This window comes from Harpia harpyja, chromosome Z, assembly GCF_026419915.1.
Source record: "Harpia harpyja isolate bHarHar1 chromosome Z, bHarHar1 primary haplotype, whole genome shotgun sequence".
Classification (NCBI taxonomy): Eukaryota; Metazoa; Chordata; class Aves; order Accipitriformes; family Accipitridae; genus Harpia; species Harpia harpyja.
In genome coordinates this window covers 90,200,693-90,217,374 of record NC_068969.1, presented here as the reverse complement: position 1 = coordinate 90,217,374, position 16,682 = coordinate 90,200,693, and the positions used below count along the sequence as shown (strand labels likewise).

General features: G+C 38.3%; 2 protein-coding genes across 4 annotated transcripts in view; one reads left to right on the top strand and one right to left on the bottom strand.

The window, feature by feature from the left end:
- Window positions 1-14,732, top strand: part of WDR41 (WD repeat domain 41) — a 27,227-nt gene extending 12,495 nt beyond the window's left edge. For 2 of the 3 annotated variants that reach the window (XM_052775842.1, XM_052775841.1), the window contains 7 exons: window positions 153-215; window positions 1,446-1,556; window positions 2,884-3,068; window positions 6,053-6,174; window positions 7,161-7,249; window positions 8,930-9,063; window positions 11,481-14,732. In XM_052775842.1, the coding sequence (XP_052631802.1) occupies window positions 153-215; window positions 1,446-1,556; window positions 2,884-3,068; window positions 6,053-6,174; window positions 7,161-7,249; window positions 8,930-9,063; window positions 11,481-11,633 (857 nt within the window). In that variant the 3' untranslated portion in view covers window positions 11,634-14,732. Of the gene's footprint in view, window positions 1-152; window positions 216-1,445; window positions 1,557-2,883; window positions 3,069-6,052; window positions 6,175-7,160; window positions 7,250-8,929; window positions 9,064-9,624; window positions 10,063-11,480 lie in introns of all 3 variants that reach the window. The other variant, XR_008233348.1, reaches the window with a different exon arrangement.
- PDE8B (phosphodiesterase 8B) overlaps window positions 14,564-16,682 on the bottom strand; it is a 79,056-nt gene continuing 76,937 nt past the window's right edge. The window contains exon 22 of the mRNA XM_052775844.1: window positions 14,564-16,682. Within this exon, the coding sequence (XP_052631804.1) occupies window positions 16,567-16,682 (116 nt within the window). The 3' untranslated portion in view covers window positions 14,564-16,566.

The following is a 16,682-nucleotide window of genomic DNA, read 5'->3' as shown; positions in this document are numbered from 1 at the left end:
TTCAGTTCTGGTAATATGCTTTTATTTTAATAATAACTTTTAAGTGGAAGGAAGATTATGAAGAAATTTATTAATAAGGAATTGAGTTTGCTGTGTTTTCTTGTGGCCAATGAATATCCTTTTCTCCCTTACTTCCTGTATTTTTTTCAAAGGTATCAGTGCTTTGGTTGAATTGCCTAAAAATTGTGTTGCAGCAGCTGTTGGTAAAGAGCTAAGTAAGTATGTTGCATTTCTGTTGAATGTTCACGTTCCTCTGTAACAGCTGCTTATCTGAGATATGTGTAAATTGCATGCTGCTGGAATTGTATAGGAAAAATAAATGGTATTAGGGTGTAATTAGTAACCTTCTTCCTTTTTCCCTTATTTGACAAAGAGGCAGACAATACTAATCTCATTCAGGAATTTTGTTGAGATCTGTATGACAAAACTTTTCTATATTCTTTATTATTGTTATTACAGTTATTGCCACCTGTCCAGATCTGATTGTGGTGATCTAAATTTGTCCTTCTGGAGAAGATCTGGAACTCATTATCTGAGCTGTCAGATACTAGGCTTCTCTAGAGCCTCCTTATCCCAAGATCAGCAGTGTGAGATACTGCTGATCTCATTATACTGTCCAAAGCTATAAAGAGACAATGTGATGGTTTCTGTTGCTCAGTTGGAGACAGGGTTTTCTATGTATGCAAACTGTAAATCATCGGCTAGCTGTTGGTGGAAAGTCTTTTAAGTAAGAGTGTTTTATAAAATTACTGACATTTCAAAATATGGAAAAAAATCGAAGAGAAAAAGTAGAGCACTGAATCAGCAAAACAGACTTTGCTGAATATGATTAAAAACTTAACTGAAAAATAGCAATCTGATATTCTGATCAAAGAATCAGGAGCAAATTAAAAATCATCTTCTTGTGTTCAGACATTGGTGTGCAATGTAAAATTCCATCTGAACTCCCATAGTTCTTTTGTAGTGCTCTTGAGAGATCATAAAAAAAATTCCAAGACTGGTTAAAATAAAGTCTTAATTCCTGGTGATCTTGATTGCCTTACTAGAGAATATTGCATCCTTTTGAATAATAGTTTTCAGTCAGATGAGCCCTTAAGAAAGATGTTTTGCTTTTAGTTTACTTATCCACAAAGATGTCTAATACTTTTCACTTTGGCTTTCTGCAGCTTCTGATGTTGACTGATTCTCTGAATTTCAGAGTTACTAGGCTGAAATGTTTTATCCTATAGCTGCTGTAGTAAGAGGCCTTAATAATAACACTGAAATATTTTATTCCCATTTTTTTGGTGTTATGAGTGGTCATAAGTGGCTTTGCACATCTTGTACTGTCTCAATATGTTTTAGTTTGTGTCTTTCCAAAAATGATACATTTTACTTACGCATAGCTACATTTTATTCTGAATGATAAAGTTTATTTAGACAATTTCTGTCTCTTATCTTTGAAGTAATTTTTAGGTTGATTACTTCTGATGATGGGTCTGAAGGTTGGAAAGTCCTTGAAGTAAAACGCCTTGTTGACCACCAGGATTACATTTTGTCATTAGTCAGTGTCAATGGTAAGAGTCGCTTTATAATGTTACTAATTTTGTTAGTTACCAGTGGGATATTTCAGCTATGGAGTTTTTATTGGGACCAAACTTCTAACTGGAGTGAAACTTAATAACTAGTAGATGTGCCTTCCTGTGTAGCTGCAAAGGTAGTGAAATGTGAAAATATAATGGCTTTATTTATTGATTAAGAGTGAAATGAAACCAGGCAGGTTACGATATACAAAAGGCACAAAAGAGGCAATGTCATTGATGGGAATGGAACTCTGGATTTTCTTTGTGTTGGGAAAGTTTAAAATGCTATTTTTTCTTGTTCCTTCTGATTCTTAAAATGGAATATACAGTGCCACATCCTTTGAAGTTGTAGTCCCAAGGTAACTGCAAGTTCTGGGTGTGCAGATGTGGGCCTGCATGTAGATCCATTATTTAGAGGCTCTGGAAGATGATGCAATCTCTGCTGCTTATTAGGGCAATACTGAGCTATTACCTCAAATTCTGTCTTCTCTGCTGCAGGTGTCAACCCCTTCTACTTTGTTCTTCCCTGACTCTTTTTATAGAGCACCCCCAGAGCCCAGGACAAGTTATTCCTGGTGTGATAGGGAGCGTGTATTTGTCCATGGGCTTATTTGTGTCAGCCTGATTGACGCAAAGGTGTTATGGTACAGAGGTAACAAGAAGCTGGAAAGAAGAAAACTTGGATTCTATGATAGTTGTTTCTGGGGCTTCCTGTGGCCATTATTTTCTCCTTTTTGATTATGAAGATGAAGCAACATTTGGCTTAAAAAGACAATATGCTACCTGTATTAAGTATTGTTGAAGCAGTTCCTTTCCACGTGTGATTAACAAATTCATGAGCAGCTACTTCAATCTTGCCATTAACTCATCCATTTAATTTGTGATCAGTATTTCTGCTTATGGCAAAGACACACTTTGCTGTCTCTGAGGGGTGCTGATATACCTACTTGTCCAGGGAATAGAACAGTTTTGTACGTAGGCAACAAATGAACTTCAAATACTTGTACATACTTTTGGTGGTATTCCTTGCCTTTGCTATACTGTACTGTGCACTGTGGCTGGTGAACATTCTCCTTCCTAGTTTTAATTTTACAAGAGAGAGCTCATCTCCTTTTGCTCATCTGACCTATGCTAGGTAATCAAATGAACACTTACTTGAAGGGAGAGGTTTTTATCCAGTTGGTTATGTACTGCAAATTCTACATAGTTTCACTCAAAAATGGGATCTCTCAACTTTCTAGGGTTGTAACTTTGTGTGAAGTGGGTTTTTTTATATCGTGATTTCTGTGTGGGATTGGTTGTCTTTTTTTTTGCACTCTAGACTTGACTTTTGTGACTGGTTCTCATGTGGGTGAGTTAATAGTTTGGGATGCGCTTGACTGGACAAAGCAGGCATCTGAGTGCAACTTCTGGGATTCCTCTGTCCATCCAGATGTACAGCCAGAAATAAAGTTATCCCAAAGCCCAAATGAAACTTCAGTTCAACACTTAACATCTGATGAGGAGGTAAAAAGCTTTAAACAGAGTAAACTACTTAAAGTGAGCTAGCATGACCTTATCACAGAAGGCCAAGTGTTTTGTGTTTTCAGTTAGCTTGTTTTAATATGAGAGGCTGCTTTAAAATTTGCACAGCTACTGTTACACAGTCAACAATTTTCATGTAAAATTTTGGTCACTGAGCTAACTGAAGGTTGTAATATGCCGATGGTATGGGAGCTAACATAATGGACTGTCACAACAGCATTTCTTTTTGACTGACGAAGATTTATTAGTTGTTTATAGTACCACTAGAGAAAAGTAAACAGGAGGTGTGTGTTTTGATGGCATACGTCTTTCATATTCCCTAGTTCTGGAAATGCAGTTTCCACAATAATGTGCCTCTTGAACAGTTATAGCTGAGGGTACAATGAAGTGAATTAAAGAATAGGCATATGTTTGTGCATAGTAGTAAATAAATATTGCTGCTTCTGTACACATGGGCTATACTCATTTGTAAAGAGCACATATACGGGTCCAAAATCCAGTCTACTATTATCGTGCTTTGGAGATAATCTAAGAGTTCTTGGTCAGAATGCTCAGACAGAACCCAGTTATTGTTCCGGAAACACTAAAAATCCTCAGGCTGTTACTTACTTTTGTGAAATGTTACGAACTGTTAGTGGCAAAAGAAAAGATATTTCATGGTTGGGATACAGTGAGATTTTGTTTTGGGGTCTGTAGGCCCATTGCTGGGGAATGATTAAGAAAGGGATTCCTGGAAATTGTTTCAGAGAGATGAGCTATAACAAAATAAAATCTGTGGAGAAGCCTGAATGTAGGCTGAGGGCCAGGTAGTCACCTGATGCATTTTTCTGTTTGTGAAAAGAGCATTCCTAAAACACTGGAGAGAGAAACATTGGGGTGGGGGGAAAGAGATGTAGTTGTCCCTAAAGGTAGGATTTCCAGTGGTTTTGTTGTGGCTGCTTAGTTCTAGAAGGACCAAAAAGCCAGTCCTCTTCAGGAGAAGTTCTATAATTTGGCTTCAGAATATTTTGGTTCCCCGCTTGAAAGCTATACAAGATGTGTTTTAAGGGAGGGGAAAAGAATTCTGGGAAGTTCAGAAGTAGTTAAAACACTGAATGTTGAATCTGAGGCTGCTGAGGACTTTCTTCCATTCGTGGAATTGAACTAAATGAATTGTTGCAGAATTTTATTTATTGTGAGACTTCTGAATGGTGGGAAGAAAAGGTGGTTCTAGCAGTGTGTCCTGCAATAGAAGGAGCTTTTAGGGCAGAGCTGTCTGTATTGTAAAGTTCCTACTTAAAGTGGTGAAGAAATGTATTCCTTTAATGAATTACTTTATTACCTGCTATCTAAAAGCAGAATACTGTTCTTCATGTTAAAAAAAAAAAAAAAAATTGGTGTTTTCTCTGTTAGAAACTTTGTCAACAGGCTTGGTAGTTAGGTAATTGGAGAAGATGCACTTGTCTAGTTTGACACCGAGTTTGTAGGCAAAATGTCATTCAGAAACAAATGGGATGGTAAAGGTTCAGCAATACTAGGAAACAGTGCTAAGGTGTGCATCTGCTGTCCTGACAAGTGTGAGTGTGTCTTTAACTTGCTGGTTAAGATAGGTGTACAATTTTATGCTTCATCATTTGTTCTTTTTGGGATGGTTTGAGATGACCAGGGTTTTGCCAGGGCTTGTGGGTTTTTGTGGGTTTTTTTGTTGTTTGTTTTTTTTTAAAAAGTGTGATCTGTGAAGAGCATCTTTAGCAAAGCTGTAAGACTATATGAAACTCAAGACCTGTCTCAAGGGGAAGACTGTAAGGGAGAAAAGGCTGAGATATAGGAGTGGAAGAGTGATGTGGAAGGCCATCAGATTGAGCCTCACACAAAACTAGGAAAATAATAAAAATGGGCTCAGTATTTTTTCCTTGATTTGGTAGAGTGCTGTGTGAGCTTAGTTTCAGAGCTATGGGAACTCCAACCACAGGTGTGCATAAGAAAAGAAAAAACCTAACAAACCCAAACTGAAACAAAACCCAACAAAAACCTGGACAAAGTTTTGAACAGTGTCAAAACACCATTGAATATAGATAGGAAATCTTAGTCAAAGACACTGGGTTATCAGTTTTACAAAATGTTGACAAGTGTGTAGTGTGAACTGCTTATGAGACATTAATGTTTGGGCTGTGTAGATGGAAGCAGGCCATTCAAGGAGAAGATCCAGCATACCATCACCTGAACAAGGTGTGTTCAAATACCCAAATATGTACTGAATGGAAGCATTTTACACTGCTCTGGTACCAAATATTTATCGTGTGTACGTACACACGATTGTGTGTTTGTCCTCTCTAAAATCATTAAGTCATGAAAGGGTCCAGGTCCAATGACTTTTAAACTGCTTGTGGCGTCTTAGGGCCGTGATGGTTATGAGACAGAATCCCTGCACTCTTCTGAAGAGCACTGAATGCAAAATTGGTTCCAGACCTTTGCAGTATTGTGTAATACCTTTCTGTGAGAGAGTTCCTTTTCTGCACTCAGTAGAGCCCAATTTCTTGGGCAAGACCCCTTTGCGCACTTTCAGTTAAATTTAAAAAAAAGGCAAAAATGCAAAAGAGCTTCCTGTATTGTCAGTCTTTCTTGATAAAACAAGAGTTTGTCAAAACACAGAACGTTATTTTAGTGTAAGAACATAAATGTTTAATTGCAGAAATGTGTTGATTGTTGGTATGCTTGGTTTCTGCTTAGACTGTAAGGTACAGGATGAAAATACAGAAATGAAACAACTGCTTAGAGTATTGGAGGATATCTCTCATTTCCTCCAAAAAATCCATATTTTTTTAATAACTTGCTGATTCCATATATTTGGGATAAAGCAGTAACATGAGGACAGAAACAAGCTAGATAATATGGGCGAGATGACATCATAGTACTGCTGGAAATCCACGCAGGGTGATCCTTCAATATCTGTTCCTGTAAGTTGTTCCATTGAATTTTCTTTCCAGTGTGTGTTTGCTGCTGTTGGGAAAGGCATATATGTATATAATCTTCAAATGAAGCGTGTGATTGCCTGCCAGAGAACTGCTCATGAATCCTCTGTACTACACATTGAGAAGCTTCCAAACAGGTACAAGTCATGGTACATTTTGTTAACGCAGTAAAAAAATGCAGAACTTGGAGGGTGGCTAGAGACAGTCTGCAAAGCTACATCTAATTTCTAGGGCAGGGACTCGATCTTTAGTTTGATCTGCTTTTATTAGATAGAGCTTGTTGATCTGGTTTTTGAAAATGCATCATTGTAATTCAGTGTGAAGAAACTGTAATCCAGTATGCTTGATGCACAGGCTCAGAGTAAAATATCTTGGCTATTTTCAAAATCAGACTTGATAAAGCACTTTTGTCTATGTTGTGAAAATATAGCTTAATGACATTTTACTTCTATAAAGCAAAGGCCTATGGCATATTCGGTAAATTTTTCACTAAATATTTGGTAACTGTTGAACTGTCTTAACAAAAAATAGTAACTTCCAGCCTTGTTCATTAGTGCTAAATTTCTAGCTGGAACTTATTTTGACAGCCAAGTTGGACAATTTGCTACATATATATATAACCTAATAGTTGTGTTGTTAGATTCCTTTATACTCTTGTTCAATAGAGCAAAAGTCTGTCAGAAGGTAAAAATTAGGGCCTTGATCTTGTAATTGCATGTACAGTTCTAAACATGTAATGAAAAGGAGTATCTTTCATTTTTTTCATAAGAAAAAATTTGGTTTTCATAAATATGTTTTTCCTTAATGAAAGTAAGCTTACAGAAGCCAGTTAGTGGAACAGTGTTTGCAAAGTCTATTTTTTGTGTTTATGGAGTTGTATGCTTTTAAAATGGGATTGAAAATATGGGTTTTTTTCCCACCTATCTTGTAAGTCCATTACAGTTTGTCCTGCTACAAATGCACCTTGTTTTGCATGGAACATCTGGATTTCCTGCTACATTTGAGAGTTCTAGCAAACTCGTGCAGAACCTGAGGCACTTGCTGTCTCTTTTATGGAAGCAACACACAGCAACTTGCGCAGATAAATATCCATGCTAGTGTTGCTTATCAACTGTTTTTACAGGCAGCTGATCTCCTGTTCAGAAGATGGCAGTGTGCGCATTTGGGAGCTGCGAGAAAAGCAGCAGCTGCCAGCTGAACCAGTTCCAACAGGTTTGCTATTACTGGGGGGTGAAAAGAACATTTAAAAAGGATAACGGGAAACCCTGTATTCACTATATAGGAATAGAGAGGTTTACAGGCTTTGTAAGAAGAGATAATGTCTCGTGTTCAACCAGCTGATAACAGGTGTGGGAGGGAAATTGAAGACATGGATATATGAGCCCTCCAAGATCTGATATGGGAAGTTAGAAGGTCCAGCTGAAGCAGTTCTGTGCCATAAAGCTTATTTAGAGTTTACAGTTGTGTCAGCTTGTTTAACAAAAATTATGACCTCTCCTGACAAACCTTGATCCACTTCTTGTACTGAATAGTGCTGGATCCTCTACCATGCAAGAGTAAATAGTTGCAGGACCTTGTGAAGAAAGCTAAAGAGAAGCTTGCAGATGAGCATCTGGCACAAAAAATGTGTTTTCCACATCTCCTCCTTGAAATTGGAATGACTTTGGTACTCACTTTGAGGCTGTATCTAACCTCACTTACATGCTACCTCTGGATGTGTGCTGGTTTTGGCTGGGATAGAGTTAATTTTCTTCATAGTAGCTAGTATGGGGCTATGTTTTGGATTTGTGCTGGAAACAGTGTTGATAATTCAGGGATGTCTTAGTTATTGCTAAGCAGTGCTTACACAAGAGTCAAGGCCTTTTCTGCTTCTCATACCACCCCACCAGCGAGCAGGCTGGGTTGATTTAGAAACACTTTTTTTCAGGAATGTTCTGTCTTCAGTATTGCTGGTGACAGCTGATTTACACAGTTCTGCTTCTTATTGTGACAAGTGGTATTTGGTTTCACATTGGAAATTTATAACTTCTATGATTGGAGACATTTGGAAGAAACCATATGCAACAGTGAGATAGGTGGACTGCTGCTGACTTGCTCTGTTTTTATTCTGAGGAATCCCCTGAGTAGGTGTTCATCTCTCCAGTTATCTCCCTTGCACCAGGGCCATGGTCTAGCACAATTCTTGTTTTGTGTGCTGACAGGGCTGAGGAAAAGGTCAGGAAGAAAGTCTGAACTGCATTGTGTACAGAACCCAACTTTCTTACTTCTGTCAGTATTATTACACAGTTCTTCTGGAGGCTGTGGCACAGATGTGTATTTTCTTGCTATCTAAATGGAACATGTGGAGTAATATGTTTATACTCCAGTTTGGCTGATAGTTTTAAATCTGAAGGAGAAAGCCAGTGGGCAGTATAAACCCAGGCAATTCAGCATCAGAAACTTGCTTGTTACCTGCATGCCAGCACTCTAATGCCTTAGTGCGGGACACTCAGGGACTGGCACCTCATTTCTCTTCTCTTTGCACAAGTAACAGTTTAGGAGGACAGAGCAAAGGTAAACATCACTGTCCTGCATCTACATTTGTTCAGTTAGTTCATTTAGGCAGTCCTTGGATTTCTTGCTAAATCTGTGTGTTGTCTCATCCAGGTGAGTAATTCAACATGTTTGCTAAATTACCTCTAGTAAGGATAAAAGAGAAAGTAGCTATGTTTCCTTCCCCTCAGGATGAATAATCTAGATGTAGAAATACGGTGCAGTACAATGCTTGTGTCATTTTTCATGCAGACTGTCCTTTTAGATTTCAAGTTACTCCTGTAGTTCTCTCTTTAGCTAGAGGAAATAAATTGTATTTGTGATTTTTGCCAAAATAAAAGATTTATTTTTTTTTTCCAGGGTTTTTCAACATGTGGGGATTTGGAAGGGCAAACAAACAGGCAAACCAAGCTGCAAAGAAGATGCAGGAGAATACACCTGTGTATTTCTTGGAGCTGGTTGGTGATTTGATTGGTCACTCATCAGCTGTGCAGGTAGGTCAGCTTTAGTAAGAATAAGAAAAAAAGTGAATTTCACTTACTAATGTAATTTTGGCAGTGTTTCTTAAACAGTTTTAACTTTTGACTCTGGCTCTGGAGGCTGGGAACACACTGACTGTGTGGTATATTTAGTGCAGTGTGAAAACAACAATACATACTGACTTGATGTTCTAATGAGAACTCAAACACTCACTGATGCTGGAGGATTGTGTGTTTATGTATATACATACATGCTACAGATAATCTGGTGGGGTATTGGGTTTCCTTATAGACTGCAAACAGAGCTGGGAACTGTCTGTTTGTTCCAGATTTCATCTTAAGTTTGCAATCTAAACAAGGGCTCATATAAAACAACACATTCAGGAATTTCTTAGCCACCTGTGCTGTGGGCCTTAAGGAGGTCTTTTAATTTTAGATCAGTGTCCTGGTTTCAGCTAGGATAGAGTTAATTGTCTTCCTAGTAGCTGGTATAGTGCTGTGTTTTGGGTTCAGTGTGAAAATTGATGTTTTCAGTTGTTGCTAAGTAATGTTTAAACTAAGTCAAGGATTTTTCAGCTTCTCATGCCCAGCCAGCAAGAAGGCTGGAGGGGCACAAGAAGTTGGGAGGGGACACAGCCAGGACAACTGACCCGAACTGGCCAAGGGGTATTCCATACCATGTGACATCATGTCCAGTATATAAACTGGGGGGAGTGTGGCTAGGGGGATCACTGCTCAGGAATTCACTGGGCGTTGGTTGGCAGGTGGTAAGCAATTGCATTGTGCATCACTTGAATATTCCAATCCTTTATTATTATTATTGTAATTTTATTATTGTTGTTATTATCATTATTAGTTTCTTCCTTTTCTGTTCTATTAAACTGTTCTTATCTCAACCCACGAGTTTTCCTTTTTTTTTCCCCGACTCTCTCCCCCATCCCACTGGGTGGGAGGGAATAAGTGAGTGGCTGCATGGTGCTTAGTTGCTGGCTGGGGTTAAACCACGACAATCAGGTACCATTCCATGCTTCTGTCGGCCTAATAGCGTATGTTTTTGTTTTAAATGGCATTTTCCCTCCATACCTTTTTGCATTTGACAAACCTGTTGGAATAACAAATCACTTTTTTACAGTGGACTTTTATACACATTCTTGGCAGGAGCAGGGGGAAGGGCAGGTAGAGAGGAGCGGTATGGTTCTGCAGTAGTTTTGCTCACAGGTATTCATGAGACTGACTGGATTTCAGAACTGCTACTGCCAAAAGCTGAAAGCTTTTTACTAGTAGCTAAGGTGAACCTTTCTGCTACAGGGATTTCTGCAAGGCTTTCTGCCCTTCTCTACTATCTTTCTTTCTGAACAACTGTTGAAAGAGGCCCTATTATCAATATGGAGAGTTGCTCTCTAAGAAAGAGGACATAGTGTGTAATTCAGCAAGAGACACAGGAAAGAAGGTGAGATGCATATGTAGGGGCTTTGCTGGGATGCTGCAGAGCCAAGGAGTAACTGAGATGATGGTGGATGTGATTTCTGGCAATGTTCTATGTACGGAAAATTCCATTTTTAAACTCTGGGCAGAGTGGAGCAGTTGAGGCTGGAAATGTTGAGAAGTGATGAAATGTGATGGTCAAAGATGTGGGCTTGGCCAGAGCCACATAGCTAGTAAGTGGCTGTTCACAGAGCAGGTTGGCTGTAGCACAGTCTTTCGCCTGAATGCTTGCCCTGGGCAGATCCCTTCAACAAGGTGAAGAGTCAGGACACTGCAAGCATGCCATAGTGGCATCATGTGACCTGCTTCCATTGGCTGTTGTGTTGAACTGCAATTAGTGGCTAGTTTTAGGCAGCCTTGTGGAGGCCTCTGAAGTCAGGAATGACTACATGGCTTGTCAGCTCCATTGCTCTCACATAAGCCCTTCAGTGCTGCTGTACTTTTCTTCTTTGTTGCAGTTCTTGCTGATTTGGCTTCCTATGTGTGACCAGGTACATGCTGATTACTCTTGATCCTTCCAGGCCTGGTGATGGTAGCCTGTGGTGCTGTGTGGGAAGGGGACAGTGTACCCAAGTGAACAGAACAGTGGTTTCTATTCCTAAGAAATCAGGAGATCAGAGTTCACACAAGTCACTCACTCTTCTACTGCTGACTTAGAACAAGTTTCTTCAATATTCTGTACCTTAACTTCCCTATCTGTAAGGCTTTACTGCTCTTTCTAAACTGAGATCTTCCTGTGTGAAGTGCTGTTTTAAAGAGTTCTTTTCATGTAGGGATTGTATGACATCTCAAACACATAGAAAGTATACATTGTAATTTTGCATACCTATGTTCAAGCAGAATCATTTCAGACACATGTATTTGTTTAGTCCAGCTGTACACTGAATATTTAAGCAAGCTGACAATCTCATGTGAGCATCATGGTAATAGTAGTTGTTTCATTGCAGATGTTCCTGTACTTTGGTGAACTGGGACTGGCTACATGCTCTGCTGACCACCTCGTTATCTTGTGGAAGGATGGTGAACGAGAATCTGGACTCCGCAGTTTAACACTGTTTCAAAAATTGGCGCAAAATGGTGATTTGCAGGTCAAATTTTAAATTGCTCAAATACAGGCTACATACGTGTAACCTGGATGTGTGTTAAATGTGAGTGTAAAGGAAAGTCTGAGCTACTGGGAGTGGGACAACTAGTAAGGTTTACGCTTAATGTCACGTATTATATTGGATTTTTTATTAATTGCTACTACTGTTCTCAAAGGAGAATTTTGCTTGTTGAAACTTACTTGGCTTACTCTGTCAGCAGAAGTGGTGTTCTCTTGAAAGCCTGAAGATAATGATCAACTCATTAAATAGTTTCTAATATTATTCCTAATGTTTAAAAATATCATGGGTGGATGTCAAAATCAAGATCTGTGAAAATCCTTAGACAGATCATAACTAAAGCAGTTGGGGGCATTCCACAGTGTTACGTGCAGAAATGAGGCATAGAAAAAAACCCTGAGGCTTCCTGCTTTATGTAACTTGTTTCTTGAAGCTAAACTGTAGTTGCTGATGGCTCAGATTTATGTATCTACAAAAAAACCCAAAAGAAACAGTTCTCAAATAGTGACTTCAAATGCAAAAATTCTATCCTGCACCAAGGGTAAGAGTAAGAAAGCAAAGTAGGCAACACCGGTCTGTCAGGTTTTAATTTTTGGCAAAACAAGTTATATAGATACTCCTTGCTTGCAGTAGTTGCAGTTTTACTGTGGGTTAACCTGCACTGCTGGAGTTTATACAGCACCATTACCATGTCTAGCATGAAGTGTGATTGATTTAGCTTAGTCTTTTCCATAATGCATTCATCAAATGAATTTGTATCTAATAAAAAGTGCTGGCCTTACCATGGATTTTCAGGATGTAAAATACTTTCTTAAGCAGGAGCAGTTGTGTTCAATACTAGCAAAACACTTGTGTCGGATGAGTACTAAATTATTAGCTGAAGTTTGACTGCAGAGGAATCTGCACCAAGTTTGTAAGGATAAATAGTATTTTAGAGTTTAAAAGTAAGAAGTCTCTAAGTACACAATGCCTTTTTCAAGCTGCAGATAGCAGCAGTAATCTGCAAGCTAAACAGGAGTAGGAAAATAACCCCAAACTGAAACAAAAACTGCAAACCAAAGCAACAAAAACCCAGAAGAAAAAAAAAAAGGCAAAGTTAAACCCGGAACTGATACAAAGAAAGTGAGAGGGACGATAAGATAATGAGTGCTAAGTTACCATTCCAACAGAGGAGAGCTAGGGAAGCGGGGAGTTTGGGAACTTAGTGGTTGTAAAGCCATGTAGAAGCCCCGGTGCTGCTGTCCTTAGGTCTACTCAGAAGATCCAGCACTTAAACAGTTAGGAGTAAGTGTCATGCAACTTTTCAGTGCCATCTCTTCCCTTTGAATCAGAGAACTGTTTCCAGTACAGGGGACTACAGGGCTGTAATTCCAGATTTAGGAACCAGTGGCTGCAGTTAAGTGCTATTAAAACAAAGGACTAAGCAGATCCTGACAAGAGCAGAAGCAAAAGGAGGAAGCTCAAGCTTCCTGGAAGAAACCAAGGAGCCTTTTAGACTTGCTTCCCCCAGCCCCTGTGGGCACTTGCCTTGCCCCTACCACACAGAAGCCAAGCTTTGCCTCTTGAGTCTGACCATAATCTTCCCTGGAAGGCAGGGCAGAGGAACAGTAAAATTTTGAGTTATATTTTTTTCCCCATTTCAGTCAACTTGTACAACTAATCTTATTTGAGTGTAGAGCTCAAAATGCCGTCTTTGAAAAACACAGAAGAGATGGAGAGTTGTTAAATTACCCTCTCCCTTCAATCCAGGAAGGTTAAGTCAGTGTTAAATCTTGAGCTGCATGTTCTTTGCTCTGTGTGGCTATTCAATAGACCAGCATAGGAAAAGTGTTTGCATTGCAGCTAATGATAACATACCTTTGGGTGTATGGTATTGAACTTGGAGGAGGAAGGCATGTTAAGCTTTTCTGCCTGTCAGTCTGCACTGTTTTCAGCCTGTCTTCATCAGCAAGTGTTGCATTTTTGGCTACCCCAGTACAAGCTGGGGAGATCAGGTTCTCTTTGGCTCTGTTTCCCTTGTTTCAATTGAGAAATAACTGTTTAGCTGTATATAAAGTGTGTGTTTACACATTGTTACCAAAACTTTACAGCAAAAGCTTATAAAACTTAGTTGTTTTGGAGAGGGTACTGCTACCATCAGTTACAACTAGACAGAAGGACCATTATCTTTTTATTATCTCTTCTTCCTATACCATGAGAACGACTATTTCATTTTTATGTGACTGCTTTTAAGTGAATACCTGGTAGAGAAACAGACCTATTTAACTGAACAGTTCTAGTCACAAAACTCCCTGTGCATTTTACAGGATGTAATTCAGCCTTAAAGAGTCCTACATGCATGTATAAATATTTATATCTATCAGAAGTGCCGTGGTTCTCAGATACACTCCCTTGGTAATAGATCTCCCAAGGGTCTCTTCCTTCAAAGATGGTTGAGTTGAAAGCATTAAATTGAGTTCTTTGTTTTACAAATGAACTTTTAAGCGTAACAGTGAACACAGTAAGGCTATACTAGCCTACTCCTAGTAAGTAAGAGTTTGTCACTTGCTGCTGGGAAATGCAGTGAGCAGAATTAGGGTGACCAGATGAGAATTTTTACTTCTACCTTATGTCCTTTTAAATTGCTTTTTCCACCTCACAGTAGTGCAGAATTCTGTATGTTCACATCATGAAAGTAAATATCTTTATCAGATCTACCCTTCTTACTTGTACCATTCTGAGGTGGCTGTGTGCACTGACAATAGCATGAAACAAGCAGCTGTTAGTTAACTGGACAGGTTAGAGTTTAGGAGATCTGACACAGCTGGCAGATGATTAAAGAGGACATATCTTCACACAAATTACTTTTTTTGCTTAGTCTCTAACTGTGGGAAGAAACACAGGATCTTGCAACAAATATACTGATTCCACATTAACACCTTAACTCATGAACCAGAACTGAGGCTGAACTTTATTTCTTAGGTTCCTTCCACCATTCACATTTTCTTCCTTGTGACAGAAGTGTGACAAAAATAATGAATTGAAATGTTTTACATGGATGTGGTCTTACAGTGTTGCTGTATTTAACAAATTAAATTAAGATGACAAAGCTTTGAATCTTGTGAAATTTTTTTCTCTAATGCAAGCTACAGTGAGTGTTCGGTCATCAGAATAGTTAAGATACAACCACTGAGAGCACTAGTTCTAAATAAAGGAATGGTAAAAGCAAACAGTTTACAGTATAAAAAACCAGAGGTTTGACTTATCTGAATAAAAATCCATTGAAGAATGTTGCAATAGATAATAAGAAAATGAATAAACGTACTTCACCAGAAACACCATTCTTCAAATATACACAATGCAGCATTTTAATACACAGCAACCTGCCTTAGCTATGACAGAAGTAAGGTTCTATTACAATTCTAACAAAAATATAGCTTATATATATTTCTCTGCACATACATTTTATGAATGTTTCCTTTCGTTTCAGAACTTGGTACAAAACATACAAAAAAGGTTGGCACGTTATGTAAGCTACCTGCAGTAAACCACAATCATTGTCACTTTTCTTCCACAGCAATCTAAACTTGATTTTGTTGGTTTTTTTTTCTGTTTACTGGGTTCAGTTCTTGATAAAGCATAGGGGAGGTAAAGATTATGTGTCAGGTGAGATGTTTCCTTTTAACGAGTAGTGGACTGCTTCAACTGCAGCTGTGGCTTTGATGCTTTTGGGTGCAGCATGGAGTGCACAGTGTTAAAAATCAGCAGTTCTGCTAGTATTTATTAATTGAATAGTCTGACAATAGTCTAAAATTTGAACTCATGTTCATGTTCTGCATGTGATTAAAATGAGATGTACAAAAATATGCCTTTGTGCTGTGGAAGCTTTAGCATAAATTTTGTATCTTAAAACTAATGAAAAACTTTGTTTGATTTTAACTTATTTACATCTTTTGAAATACTTTTTACATCACAAAACAAACCAGCATTTTATTACGAGGGAAAAAGCAGTTCAAATTACAATGCTGTTACAAATTGTAACCTGGAAACTTTTTTTAAAAAGCAACAGGCTCATCCTAGAACTAAGTAGCACAATATATGGACTTCTCATAAAATTTAGATTGGTTTAAAAAAATTGATGACCATGTGTACAAACACCACTTTATAAAAAAGGATGTTGATCAAGTGCCACATGTTTTTTGTGTAAAATTTGATGAAACATTGCATCATAACATCTCTTAAGATGGCAGAGGAACATGTGGATGGCACCAATTATACAGAACATGCTTATTTTCCTCCATTGTATGGCTAATTTTAAGGGAATTTGATTCCTACCACAATTTTATATGGAAAAGAAAGAAGAGAGAACACGCAGTGCTCAGAGATGGTCTCTGTAAGAAGAAGGTTGTTTTAACTTATGCAGTATTTGTTCTTTACTGTATCCAATTTATTGAGGTTTACTTGTTCTACTGTGCATGTTCTCTTTAGAATTATGATTCAGAGAGCTGAAGAACATTGATGGAATTGGAGCAAATTTATGCTAGATAAGTGGGAAGTTTTTATGCTTATTTGTCAACCTATTCTTACTCTACAGGTGACTAGATTACCCCTCTAAGAAACAGATGTGTGAATGAATTAATGAATACAGTTCTATCAATTACAAGATTTGACAAACACATATTCAGTATTAGAAATTAGTTTCAGAAGTACATTTTCTGCCACAAAATGTTATTTCCAAAGAGCACTTATTAATCTGTGGATTATGTAGCCTTTTTGAAAACATTTTTGTGTAGGATTCAAAGAAGCTTAAAAGTGATGAATAAACTATTTCCTTCTTGCCACGCAGTCTGAATTTCACTGGAAAGGAAACACCATCCCTCTTGTAGCCAAGTCAGTAAGTGATTCACAGTGAAACTGGTAGATCAAGAGGTCTGTTCTTCTTGCCTTAGTGTTAGTTGTTGTTTTCCGATGGGAGCCTGAGACTCTTGCACTTTAACTCATCCAGTGTTTTCCAGTGTTTGTAGTTATTAGCCAAATGTTGCATCAAAACAGGCAGATGTGCAAATG